At 35.7% G+C, this 14,261-nt stretch overlaps 2 protein-coding genes across 2 annotated transcripts; one reads left to right on the forward strand and one right to left on the reverse strand.

Moving 5' to 3' along the window:
• Positions 1-849: 849 nt before the first annotated feature.
• LOC105698958 lies at positions 850-5,462 on the forward strand. Its single transcript, XM_012423616.1, has 11 exons — positions 850-1,238; positions 1,384-1,504; positions 1,590-1,810; positions 1,903-2,084; positions 2,298-2,445; positions 2,537-2,578; positions 2,676-2,850; positions 2,944-3,338; positions 3,416-3,711; positions 3,785-3,892; positions 5,291-5,462. The coding sequence occupies exons 1-11, from the start codon at positions 1,161-1,163 to the stop codon at positions 5,379-5,381; spliced, it is 1,857 nt and encodes a 618-aa protein (XP_012279039.1). The 5' UTR covers positions 850-1,160; the 3' UTR covers positions 5,382-5,462.
• LOC105698956 (dual specificity protein phosphatase CDC14A) lies at positions 5,381-12,676 on the reverse strand. The gene is made up of 9 exons (XM_012423612.1): positions 12,667-12,676; positions 12,357-12,558; positions 11,928-12,175; positions 10,111-10,372; positions 9,911-10,040; positions 8,199-8,377; positions 7,193-7,332; positions 6,960-7,073; positions 5,381-5,956 (listed from the first exon to the last, which is right to left on the reverse strand). Exons 1-9 carry the CDS (start codon positions 12,674-12,676, stop codon positions 5,697-5,699), a joined length of 1,545 nt encoding a protein of 514 aa, XP_012279035.1. The 3' UTR covers positions 5,381-5,696.
• Between the last annotated feature and the right edge of the window lie 1,585 nt (positions 12,677-14,261).

The raw sequence follows: 14,261 nt of genomic DNA on the forward strand, positions 1-14,261 counted from the left end.
ATCAGAGGGCAGCACACGGTGCGATCGCGCGACCCTGCCCGTGAGTAATCTCCCAACTCATCTCTGTCGAAACCTCTCGTTCGATCGGAGAAATTACCGATAAGTTACCGGGAATTTCTCTTCGTTTCTGACGTAACTTACTGGATTTAGAACTCTAGTTTGCCCCCAAGGACGGCGCAACGAATTTCTGGTAGGGGCTAGAGTTCTAAATCCAGTAAGTTACGTCAGAAACGAAGAGAAATTCCTGGCAACTTATCGGTAATTTCTCCAAAGCCTTTTTATCGAGAAATTATGAGAATTTGAATTTTTCAACAGAGCGAACGAGAGGTTTCGATTAGCTATAGAGAAACATCGTAGAGGGGAATTTCCGTTGTACGTTCTCCGTAGCCAATCAAAACCTCCCATTCGCTTCGTTGCATAATGAAATATCAGTTCGTTTGAAACAAATCGCATGGAATTTTCCGTGAAGTTGTACATACGTGAATATTTTTAGCTGGAGGTAAATACGACCCTATAATCAATATTTTCTAATAGTAATTATTACTCTTTAGCTTAAACTTTGAAATTGATTGAAAAAAAAAGTTATTTAAACGAAGAAACCTAAAGAATAATATCAAAATTAACGTTCTCTTAAATTCTCAATGTTCCCGGTAACTTACGGTATGTTTCACAGTTACCTTCTCCAATTTAATGTTACCGAGATTTTTCGAACTCTAGGCAAACACGGTAAACGCTCACGTACAAAACCAGAGGGCAGCACACGATGCGATCGCGAGACCCTGCCCGTGAGCAATCTCCCAACTCATTTCTGCTATATATGCGCAGCATCGCTGCATCGACATAGGTCACAGCATAGAGCTGTGTTGTGTAAACTTGCCATTAAACTTTAATATTGGTTTTAAAATAAATAAGTACGCTATAATTAGCTATTAAATATTAATAATCTGCTCTCTCGTGCGTAATTTTAGGCACGGTACAGAAATGAATGATTGCAATAAATCGGGGAAATCAGAAATAGTTTGCGTCGAACTGGTAACTTACTTATGCATATGGGAGAGGTTACGCGATTTCCAATGGTATAATTGAAACAAGTTGAAAACGCTTTCTTCGTAATCATATGCTAAATGGATGACAACGATTTATACGCGAAGTGTTAAAAGATGCGTTATGTTTATTCTACTGCTGTATTCATAGTTAGTCTCTTTACGATTGGCGCCGTTGATGACAAACATTATGTTGTAAGCATAACAATAATGACACATGTTCATATGCACTGACATATTTATTTTGATATCACATTATTGTTGAAGTTTGATAAAAGGAACATTATTATTTGTACTATTGCAATTTCAAAAAGTTTAATATCATTCAATTTTCTTACAGCAGAATCTTTCCGCATCGCATTTAACTATTAAAGAAAACAAAGCTAAAGTTTGCACTGAATTATGCAATTCAAAGGATATTCCATATGACATTAATTTTAACTTAATAGAAAAGTCACAAGGTATGTTATATGAGAAGTAAATTCTTATGAAACTTAAATATAATATATAAATATTGTTGCATTGACTTAGAAATTTTGTTTATAGGGAGATTGCAGATAAGCTTTGTTCCGCTTAATAAAGATTGCATACGTGAAATTGCTCTTTTAGTAAATGGCTACATCAAGAATGAAGATAATTGTAACGTTCATAAGTTTCATGCATCTGAATGTTGCGAGGATGAAGTTCATACTATAAGACGAAAAATATGTACAAGTTTGAATAGTCTTACAAAGTCTAACGATGAAGTGCAAAATAAAACGGAGCAGGTAGAATTTGACAATCATAAAGTAATCAGAATGTCAAATAGCTCTGCAGTGATTCTTGTTTAAGATCTTCATATCAAATATAATTCTTTCAGAGCAATTTTACCATTTGTTACGATCATGTTTTCACTGGATGTTATGCACTGCGTTTCAAAGTTAATGGCGATAAGTTCATTATAAGAGGGAATAAATTCTTAACCACTGAATATGAGAGAACCGAAGTAGCAGAACCAAAACTGCAATGTTATTTTTATTCTGCAGCCGAATCAGATCAACGGTATGTATACGTAATGAGCATTGCTTTACCTTTCCCTAACGTGTTAAAGTTTCATTTGATCATTATTGTAGTATGTCATGTTTCGAGCACAATGTATTTTAACCCGAATGTAGATATACATTCTTATGTGGATTATACATGGATGCAGAAATAAGTACAATAATGCATTCAATAACTTAGTAATAATGATAATATATTCCATATACATTACAGTATTACAGTTACAACCGGTATTTCAATACCAAAAGGACCTACAGGTGCACAATTTGAATTGCTTCCCTTATCAGCTGAGGATAAGAATAAAGAACATGCTTGTATTCTTCACAGCAAATCGTATATCCGTAGATGGAAAGTAAATCTGGTAATGTCTCTTATTTATACGATCAAGACGCTACATATAAATATTAAACTATGAGATCATTAAAACTATAGAAAAGCCGTTCATTTTTCAGAATACAAAAGTTTCACCTTCTACTAATTGCAGTGTTATGGAAGTAAGTGTACACGTTTGTCAGGAAAATGATTGAGAACTCTCTTCGGAATATAGAACAACAAAGTTGAAGTAGAGACTAAAAATAGATGGTTCAACAGGTCAACCCTGGAAATGGCCAAATGATTCTGAAAACAGAGTGTAATTTTGAAACGAAGTTCACACAGAAAGATTCCGAATATTGTTTACTAGTACGTTTGCATGACGATCGCTGCCACAAAAACACTATATGGAAAATACCTCCGGCAAGTAGAACCCCGTGTCAGTGGATACTAGGTAAATTTGTATCTTTAATGAAAAATATCTTGGGTTATATTCAAAAGTTTTCTCAGTAATCTGAAATTTAGTTTACTCATGTTTACCTGAAAGGTTGTTCGAGATCTGTTAGAACATTTGCTATGGAGCAAAGCGGTGTAATTCAAAGACGCGAACATGTGAGTAATCTTACTCAACAAGTGCTTCCTATTATCATTGTTGTTATTGTGATAGTGTTTGCCGTTGTTGGGAGCACATTCTTTGTATACCGTCTTCACGTGCATAATGGAAAACGGTGTTCTTACACGAATACCAATACAAACGATCTGAAAAATACAGCTGGAGCTAATATCGATGGCTACGAGTCAATCGGTGTTATCCAAAAAGATGGTGACGGTGATCAAGACAAAACCGATGCAGTTGTGTTAATGTATGTGAAGGATTCTTCATCGTTTACGGCATTTATAAATGGACTGCAAGGAATATTAGAGGAACGCTGTCAATGTCATGTAAGAAGAAAATTCATTTTAAGTAGAATACCTTATATTGATACATTTGGTAGAATGTTACACTTATATGATATTAGGTTTACAACTGGTACGGTGCAAGTGAGAGTAATGAAATAGCTCGTGTTGGTGGTTCTGCTTGGGTGACAAGCATTTTGCAATCTGGAGGTCGTGTGGTTTGGATGGATACACCGCGTGCTCGGTGTCTCTTAACGTCGTACTTAGAAAAGACGAAATCACTTCAGAATAATCGAATACCAAGGAATGCAGAAATTATTGGCGATTTTCGAGATATCGCTTTTCCAGAAGTACTTGACGTAGCCAAGCGTAATATGCACGACTTGGCATTACAGTATCGTACTCACTTTGTTGTAAGGTACGATGGTGAAAAAATGATGTACCAATGAATGCATAATTTATGATACCATACCATTCAATATTGTTCGCAGACTGGAAGGATTGGAAACTGCCGACGAAACTAATGATCCATTCAAAGATCTATCTCCACATACCCGATATGTCGTTCCTTATCACTTAAGTCAGTTATGTTCCCGTTTGTAAGTGTTTCATACTACGTCTTCAAAGTGTTAAGATGAAGTGAAACACATCGAGGAACCTGATCGACGTCGGTAAAGAAGATGTTTCTAAATATCTACGTTGCCGACGTTCGTTTTTATATTGACAGGTGTGGGGAATTATATTAGTTATTGTACTAAATGGCATACACCTGTCGTTTTGTACAATAATTATAAAGAAATCCAGGTAAAACTCTAGAAATCCTCTGGATTCATGGCTTCTGAGGCCCTAATTGACGCAGAAGGACACCCTGCGCCATCTGTTATTTTTGTGTCAACTAAATTTTCACTCCGACACCTCGTATTACCATCGTTTTAGCATACGAACGCATAAGAAACTTATTTGCCTTTATTCCGTTCAAATACGAGTTTATCGATTACTAGAGTGTTCGTAATTGCCGCCTGATTATCCTAACACTTTCGTTTCATTTATTAGGGCCTTCAATAATTATATATTGATCTAAATGTGAAAGCTCAACACCATTTTGAGTCTGGTCTGAGCTAAGTTAAACAATTTTTAAAAAAATCCAAATTTTCAAAGTGTCAGGATAAGCCTTAGAAGGTTACGAGTCATGTGTCAAAGTTTCGGACAGTTCGGTCCATACCCTTAAAACTACGTGTTTTATTCGAACCGACTGATTTGAGGGGTGTTTCACTTCACCTTAAATTCTTTGTACAATTCGCCAGAAATGAGTTCTTGCATACAAAAATTGTATTTCTTATTCAAAACTTTTTTTTAAGGGTATCAGACCAAACTGTTCGAATCTTTGACACATGACTCGTGATCATCTAACAATTGTCTTGATACATTAAAAATTTGGATATTTCAAAAAAACTTTTTAACTTAGCCCAGACCAGAACCAAAATGGCGTCGACTTCTCATATTTCGATCAATATACAATTATCGAAGGCTGATATGAGAATCGAAAGGGTCAGGACAATTTTACGACAATATAGAACACTCTGGTAGTTCATAAACTCGCATTTGAACGGGATAAGGGCAAAAAAAAAGTGTTTTATGCGCTTCTATGCCAAAACGATGAGAATACGAGGTCTCGGAGTGAAAATTTTGTTGACCTGGAAATCACAGATGGCGCAGGGTGTCCCTCTGCAGTCAATTAGAGCCCCAGGAGGCATGAATCCAGAGGATTTCTGGAGTTTTGCTTCGATTTCTTTATAATTATTGTATGAAAACGTCAGGTGGAGTATGCCATTTAGTGCAGTGCCAAATATAATTCGGCATAGCCGTCAATATAAAAACGAACGTCGTCAACGTAGGTATTTAGAAAAATCTTTATCGACGTCGATCAAGTTCCTCGACGTGTTTCACTTCACCTTAAGATATCAAACATTCACTTTAATAGACAATTTGTTTTACAGATCGAGACATGAAAACCAAGAACAACCAGGACTGGATGCAGAAGAGACTCTGCTACGGGACCATTTAATCAAAATGAAAGTTAATCTATAAACGTTATTAAAAGTTGATGTATTTTTGTACATGACTTTTATAAATTTAATTGCATTTAATACAGTACTTTTTCTGAACCAATTCTATCCTTACACAGTAGAATTAGTAGTCTGCTTTAGTTAATTTCTTCTCCTGCAAATGTTTACAGAACTACAGAACAGATAATATCAATATGTGGCGTGTTATGACTTAAATTGACGTAACTCCATATTTTAATATTTCGTAAAAAGTAATGTTGGAAAGTAAACAACATATGGAAGGAAGAGGAAGCCGAGTGTGTTAGGATATCAGTGAAGTATCCATTATCTTTATAAATCATTGTTTTTTTTGGGATCGCGTAATTGGCTCGGTCGGCACAGACAGCGAATTGTTCTTCGGAAATAGAAGGGAATTTACAGATAATTTGTTCCTTTTTATTTTAATTTCATTGAGTCGATCGCCTTGAGTTATTTCCGATTTATTCATTGGCAGGATTGAATTGTATTTCACCATATCAGCATCAATCTTCTGTCGTAATCCTGATGTGTTCAACTCACTTGAAATTAATGCGTTTCCACCGATGTTGCACAATTTTCCTATATAAAGATTATAAAATACATTAATAAATGTTTCAAGTTAAGATAGGAAACAACACTATTCTTACCCACCAAACACGGTAACGTAACATACATATAATATATATAAGTAAGGTTTGTATTACTATTTCTTACGCAGCTATATAACCCTGTTATAAAACCAATTATGTACCGTACAATATTATATATAACTGCAATGCTAACAAGTTTGTAACACTGCTAAGGTGAAGTGAAACACATCGAGGAACTTGATCGACGTCGATAAAGAAGATTTTTCTAAATGCCTACGTTGCCGACGATCGTTTTTATATTGACAGCTGTGTCGAATTAAATTGGGTATTGTACCAAATGGCATACTCCACCTGTCGTTTTCGTACAATAAATATCAAGAAATCGATGTAAAACTCTACAAATCCTCTGGATTCATACTTTCTGGGGCCCTAATTGACTGCAGAAGGACACCCTGCGCCATCTGTAATTTCCAGGTCAATTAAATTTTCACTCCGAGACCTCGTATTCCCATCGTTTTGGCATAGAAGCGCGTACAACACTTTTTTTGCCTTTATCCCGTTCAAATGCGAATTTATCGACTACCAGAGTGTTCTAAATTGTCGTAAAATTGTCCTGACCATTTCGTTCCTCATATCAGAGCCTTTAATAATTGCATTTTGATCGAAATATGAGAGCTGGACGCCATTTTGGTTCTGGTCTGGGCTAAGTTAAACAATTTTTTCCAAAAATTCAAATTTGGAATGTGTCGGGACAATTCTTAGATGATCAGGAGTGATGTGTCAAAGTTTTGGACAGTTTGGTCTAATACCTTTAAAAAAAGTGTATTCGAATCGACTGATTCGAAAGGGGTTTCACTTCACCTTAACGAACGATAATATTTCGACGTTATATGATATCAATGTATCTTTTGAATAACATTCCTTATATACCATGTTATTTCAGTGTTATGTAACTGTAACTTAACATTGTGTTTTGTGGGTTATCTATTTACCTAAAATGCAGGAGAGTCCGGGCTTGTTAATCTTGCTGAACGACGTCAAATTACATTTCTGCGCTTCTGGAACACTGGTTCTTACTTTCCGTTTCCTCGGCACATCACTTACATCTACGTGGTTTCTCTCACATTATTTTGTATTAAATTTTTAATTATTGTTTGGTAACATTAAATTAAATTAAATTCGTTTGTATTAAAATTTAAACATTTCAATTATTCAGATAGCTTACCCAAATTGTTTTCCGCTCCGTTGCAAGTAAATCGCTCGGTCCCTAGTGCGAAATTTATTTTCTGCTCCAATTTGTACGCAATCGAATAAATCCCTCTTTTATGATGTAAAATCATATCACCATCTCTGTGATACTTTAATCTGCGTTGAAATTACCGAAGCTTATAGTTACAAGGAGTGGAAGAAAAACGAAGCGGTAAAAATCACACCCACCAAACACACTATGTTACAATTACATAACCCTGGAATAACATGATATATAACGAATGTTATTCAAAAGATACATTAATATTACATAACGTCGAATTATTACCGCTCGGTAACATTGTTACAAACTTGTAAACATTGCAGTTATATAATACCAACATCAGATATAACATGTTACCGATATGTTATGTATACGTTACATTATTCGTTTTTCAACAGGGTTATATAGCTGCGGAGGAAAAAGTAAAACATATCTTACTTATATGTTATATGTATGTTACATTATATGTTCCAAACGTTATGTAACGGTTCCCTAGTAGCACAAAATATTTGTCCTATATTTTCTATATACTTAACGAATATCGTACATTTTGTAAATATTTAGCAGATATTTGAAATATTTGCAAAACGTTTACTTTAGAATATTATCTCTATAATANGCCTTCGATAATTGTATATTGATCGAAATATGAGAGCTCGAAGCCATATTGGTTCTGGTCTCGGCTAAGTTAAATAATTTTGTTCAAAAACCCAAATTTTGAACCTGTCAGAACAATTTTTCAGGAGTGACGTGTGAAAGTTTCGGACAGTTTGGTCTAATACCCTTTAAAAAAAGTGTTGTATTCGAATCGACTGATGTGAAGGGGATTTCACTCCACTTTAAAAAATCTGTCGCTTGAGATATTTATCAAAGATTAGGAAGAAATATTTAGAAATTATTCTGTGCTACTAGGGTTATAGTGCTACGTAAACGTGGTTGGTGGGCAGATTATAAATGAACGAATTTGATGGTCCAGAACCTGTATTGATGCCCAGCTCGCCAAAGGAAGCTCTCAATGTCCTCTAACCAGGCTTGTTGATGCCCGATGACTGACCCAGGACGACAAATCCTCATCCAGGCAATGGCTTCTCTTGCGGTCATCCTGTAATGTTTGATCAAGTACGCCGCTATCAAGGATCCAGTTCTGCCCAATCCCGCCTGAAAGTATTTGAACAAAAAGGAAGAAATAAACACCAAGTAACGTAACGCATCGTTACCCAGACAGCATAAAATATTCATAGAATATAGAAAAGAAGTTGGAAAATATTCCTCATGAACATTTGACATTGGAATGATATTTTAAGTACAATATTAGATTATGTACATATGATAATGTTTCCCAGATATAGTCTAAATATTTAATGTTTTATATATATGTACAATATTGGTTTAGCAATGTCATTTGAAATATGAAATAGTATTCTATAAATACTACAAGGGTTAGAAAAGGTTTGTAATATGACATTGAAATACTAAAGTTAACAATTATTTTATACATTTTTACGCACACCCTTATTTAAAAAAAAATCAAAACATGCTAAATATTTCGTGGGATAATAATAATATATTATTACTTTATTTTGAATACACATACGTGCGCCAATAGTTTAAATGTATATTCCCTGGGTAAGTACTTTATTTTTTGTAAAAGTAGGTGCTTATGTTTCAATGTTTCAATTTTTTATCTCACCAAATTGTTGACCCTAATTTAAAAATATAATACCGAAACATGAACCTTTTGTATTTTTATTTTCGTGGCAAAAAATATCATTCAGATATGTATATGACATGCTAGTTATTATGTGTAAGAAGTATCAATTCCATGTTCATACAATATTTCGTTAAATACATTTCGAATATAAAAAACTAAGCAAAACTATATTCATCCTATGTTCAAAAAATGTACATAGCACATAAATCCATATCCTATTAAGGTGAAGTGAAACCCCATTTAAATCAGTCGATTCGAATACAACACTTTTTTTTTTAAGGGTATTAGACCAAATTGTCCGAACCTTTGTCACATCACTCCTGATCATCTAAGAATTGTCCTGACGCATTCAAAATTTGGATTTTTAGAAAAAATTTTATAACTGAGCCCAGACCAGAACCAAAATGGCGTCGAGTTCTCATATTTCGATCAATATACAATTATCGAAGGCTGATATGAGAATCGAAAGGGTCAGGACAATTTTATGACAATTTAGAACACTCTGATAATCGATAAACTCACATTTGAACGGGATAAAGGCAAAAAAAGTGTTGTATGCGTTTCAATGCTATAAAACGATGGGCATACGAGGTCTCGGAGTGAAAATTTAATTGACCTGGAAATCACAGATGGCGCAGGGGGTCCCTCTGCAGTCAATTAGGACCCCAGAAAGCATGAATTCAGAGGATTTCTGGAATTTTACTTCGATTTCTTGACATTTATTGTACGAAAACGGCAGGTGGAGTATGCCATTTGGTACAATACCCAATATAATTCGACACAACTGTCAATATAAAGACAATCGTCGGCAATGTAGGTATGTAGAAAAATCTTCATCGACGTCGATCAAGTTCCTCGACGTGTTTCACTTCACCTTAATATTGAAATATTTTGAAAGAATATTCTATGAACCTCTGTGCTATGTATTTGTGCTGTCTGGGTATGTTTTCTTTTGGGAGAATCTGACGTGTATTTGGAACCTTGCAGTGAACGGCAATGGGCCCGTTAGTGGTTTCTGCAAGCTGGAGGAACTGATTAAGGATTCTTCTCGGTGGCACACTGCCATCTGGCATGAACATGTCGTAATGCATTATCCCGGCTCTCGTAAACCTGTTGAAGCAAGAGCACCGGCGTGAGGTGGAGATATCGCAGGCAATAAATATCGGAGAACTCTACGAACCTGGAGGCCTCGTAAGATTTCTTGTTTAGCCTGACGACGGCGATCGCGCCGTTCCTAACGAAGTAATCTATGTACCGTTCCGGGGGGTGATAAGCGGAACCGACTTCCGTGCTGGGCCCGACGAATGCGAGGAACTTCTGTGGGACCATCCAATTTAGGTCGCCGTTCTTCATCTGCTCGTACTTCTCGTACTCGGCTAAGTCAAAGTCCTCGAAGTTGAAGAATCCAAATGCCGCGGCCTTGTGGATAGCGTTCAAGCAGTCTGCCCTTGCAATTAAACGAGAAAATGTCCATTCGGCACACGAAGATAATCGATTCCTCGGATATGATGATACGAAAGGCGCTGAGAAATTTAATCGAGGTCGGTAAATTTAAATTCATCTATAGCCCTTTTGGTGGTAACGTCATTTTGAATACTCAAGTGGTAACATAAGCTCGCGCGTCACGTTACCGACACTTGTACTTATGTTGAAGTCTTTTACAGTCTGCGTTGAGGATTATACGAACTGAAGCGTTCCATATGTCACTTTGGTAAAAGTAATGATGAAAAGATTCATGTAAAACTGTCGAAATACTGTTCATTACTTCATTACTTCAACGACTGTTTAGGACCAACGTCGCCATCTGTGACGTTCAGCTGCAACTTAATTTTTGCTCTAAAAACACGTGTTAGCCCCGAGACAAGCCAGCATTCTCTTGTAATCGTTGGTGACGGTATTTACCACATTTTCCCATCTGACTCTGTAATGTTCCATTTCTACGGTATTCTAAATTGTTCGAGCTAGATCTTGAAATTCTTTATTTTCGATTCTAAGCCTCCAAGAAGCGTAGAACATCGAAAACGTGCACGGACCACGCCGTGTTGTTCTAGTCCATGATAAGTAAATACATTTTTGATGAAAAATGAAATTTCGTGAGTTTCAGGACCCACTTTAGGACCTCCATGTTCACATGACAAAATTTGAGACAAATCGGTACATCCAATTCGGAGAATACTCTTCCCAACAATTTGATTTTACAGGTATATATAGGCTGATTCTTTCATATCACCTTAAGGTGAAGTGAAACCCCCTTCAAATCAGTCGATTTGAATACAACACTTTTTTTTAAGGGTATTAGACCAAACGAAAACGAAACTTTGACCCATCACTTCTGATCATCTAAGAATTGTACTGACACGTTGAAAATTTCAATTGTTTAAAAAAAATGTTTCAACTCAGCCCAGACCAGAACCAAAATGGCGTCGAGCTCTCATATTTCGATCAATATACAATTATCGAAGGCTTTGATATGAGAATCGAAATGGTCAGGACAATTTTACGACAATTTAGAACACTCTGGTATTTCCGGTACTCGATAAACTCGCATTTCGACGGGATAAAGGCAAAAAAAGTGTTGTATGCACTTCTGTGCCAAAACTATGGGAATACGAGGTCTCGGAGTGAAAATTTAATTGACCTGGAAATCACAGATGGCGCAGGGGGTCCCTCTGCAGTCAATTAGGACCCCAGAAAGCATGAATCCAGAGGATTTCTGGAGTTTTACTTCGATTTCTTTATAATTATTGTACGAAAACGACAGGTGGAGTATGCCATTTGGTACAATATCCAATATAATTCAACAAAGCTGTCAATAGAGAAACGAACGTCAGCAACGTAGGCATTTAGAAACATCTTCTTTATCGACGTCGATCAAGTTCCTCGAACGTGTTTCACTTCACCTTAAATATATAGAAAATATGGGACAAATATTTTGTGCTACTAGGGGGCTTCTTGGGTAGAATTTTATTCTTTGTTTCAACTTATGGGATATCTCACCTAATAAACGAATTGTGTATCCGGAAATGCCTATTGATGCATCTTGGAACGGCAAAAAGGGCTGAGTATTCCCGACAATTAGTGGCCTAATCGCTTCTTTTGGAGTTTTCTTTAAGTAAAGAATAGCATAGGATGCTATGAGATATGCCGCATTAGTCCTTTTCTTCTGGTCCAAAGACGTGTAATGGAGGACCTGCTTGTGCTTATTGGCTGAGCTTCTCAATTTCTCGTTCACTTGGCAGCAATATCTGGTGGACATACTGCTTTCTAAGAGCACACGTAACGAGAGGAATTTAAAAGCTAGGAAAGACTGGATACTGCTAATTCACCTGGCGGATGGCGTTGATAAATTTAATAAACTCTATTTTGAATCTTTTTTTAACCGCTAGTTCCAGCCTCTCCTGTAAAAAAAAAATTGGCTCTTCGTACTTGTACAAGCAAGCAAGGTTCAGAGGCCCAAAATCATTGTAGAAATTATTGTAGACCAACTCGCTGTCGATGCTGAAGGGAACGATGTCCCTAGTGATTCTGATTTCTCTTCTTCCAGGAGCCAAGGTTGCGAAATACAATTTATTTTTTATGTACTCGACCACATTCGTAATATCCAATTGTCGGTAAATCGAGCTGGTCCCTTGAACAGGTTTTGAGATTAAATATCTTAATTTTCAATATGATAATTATTTAACAATTTATAATTGTAATGGCATCATGAGCGAAATACAATTTATTCTTTATGTACTCGACCACATTTGTAATATCCAAATGTCGTTCAATCTAGCTGGTCCCTTGAACAGGTTTTGAAATTAAACATCTCCATTTTTAATATAATCATAATTTCACAATTTATAGTTGTAATGGCAACGTGAGCGAAATAGAATTTACTCTTTATGTACTCGACCACATTTGTAATATCCAAATGTCGGTAAATCGAGCTGGTCCCTTGAACAGGTTTTGAGATTAAATATCTCAATTTTTAATATAATAATTATTGAACAATTTGTAATTGTAATGGCGACATGAGCGAAATACAATTTATTCTTTATGTACTCGACCACATTTGTAATACCCAAATGTCGGTAAATCGAGTTGGTCCCTTGAACAAGTTTTGAGATTAAATATCTCAATTTTAATATAATCATTATTTCACAATTTATAATTGTAATGGCAACATGAACGAAATATAATTTACTCTTTATGTACATTTGTAATATCCAAATGTCGGTAAATCGAGCTGATCCCATGAACAGATTTTGAGATTAAATATCTCAATTTTTAGTATAATAATTATTTAACAATTTATAATTGTAATTGCAACATGAGCATTTACTTCTTTTTTTTTATACTATATATGGAAAGTTAAAAGAACTCGGCATACCTTCCATTTTTGATTCTGCGCAGTGCTGAATATTATACGCTGCTGACCACTGCCTAATGAACGGACAAAGAGTGAAATTTGTATAATGTTGATTATTTTTCTCTCAAATTAACTCGGTTCAACATGTAAAAGTAGAAGAAGACGACGCAACAAGATTAAAATTCACTAGCAAGAGAAACTCGGTGATTTGCAACACTTTTGTCAAATTTACCTGTCATTTTTTGTGAAAAAGTGGGCCATCGATAATGTCACATTAATGAATTACCTCCGAAATAATTTCTTAATTCGTCAAATATCTTAATACATCCGAAAGAAGAACTTGACAACTGACGGGTCCTCTTGGCACGCATGAGGTAGATAGAATCATGTTACTTTTTCGAAAAAAGTGAGACCATTATCTAATCGGACAGAAAATAAACCAGAGGTTAAATAATAGATTTTAATTTCAATGGATTTTCGTATAACTACCTGATCGGTCATGATAAAAGTCCAATTTACATTATTATTTTTCTCCTCTTGGAAACATTGAAAATACTAAAGGGAAAGAACTATGATTTTGCGTGCCGAACCAGTGACTTCATTTTTGATTCGCTGGCGGCTCTTTCATTTTTCGACACCTTCAATTTTTTTTCCCTCTTATTCTGCCTTCGAGGGTCAAATTTGGTCTGAACTTCTCGACAAATCGAAACGTCGATTATGATCTTAACAAAATGTCAAAAGACTCGGTTCGCGTTTCATCCCAAGTACTAGCTTTCAATCGTGATATGAAAGGGTCATTCTATATATCGAAACGTCAAAATATATTAGGTTCTCCCATAAGTTCCTTCCGCATCGTGTATTCATGTCCTATGAAAAAAAGGGAAGAAACTTATGGGACAACCTAATACATAAAACTATTGTCCAAACTGGGTGCACCGAATCATTTGAAACTTCGACGAGTGATTATGAAGGCTTTAAGG

The sequence above is a fragment of the Orussus abietinus genome, unplaced genomic scaffold (assembly GCF_000612105.2).
Source record: "Orussus abietinus isolate OABI.00-Male unplaced genomic scaffold, Oabi_2.0 scaffold456, whole genome shotgun sequence".
Classification (NCBI taxonomy): domain Eukaryota; kingdom Metazoa; phylum Arthropoda; class Insecta; order Hymenoptera; family Orussidae; genus Orussus; species Orussus abietinus.

Excerpts from the sequence above, each read along its gene's own strand:
- LOC105698958 (XM_012423616.1), top strand. The coding sequence starts at position 1,161 with ATGCGTTATGTTTATTCTACTGCTGTATTCATAGTTAGTCTCTTTACG. Across the intron at positions 1,811-1,902 it reads TGCAAAATAAAACGGAGCAG|AGCAATTTTACCATTTGTTA; the intron begins GTAGAATTTGAC and ends TAATTCTTTCAG. Across the intron at positions 2,851-2,943 it reads CCCGTGTCAGTGGATACTAG|GTTGTTCGAGATCTGTTAGA; the intron begins GTAAATTTGTAT and ends TTTACCTGAAAG.
- LOC105698956 (XM_012423612.1), bottom strand. Across the intron at positions 7,333-8,198 it reads CGAGCTGGGCATCAATACAG|ATTAAAGTATCACAGAGATG; the intron begins GTTCTGGACCAT and ends ATTTCAACGCAG. Across the intron at positions 5,957-6,959 it reads CGGACTCTCCTGCATTTTAG|GAAAATTGTGCAACATCGGT; the intron begins GTAAATAGATAA and ends ATCTTTATATAG.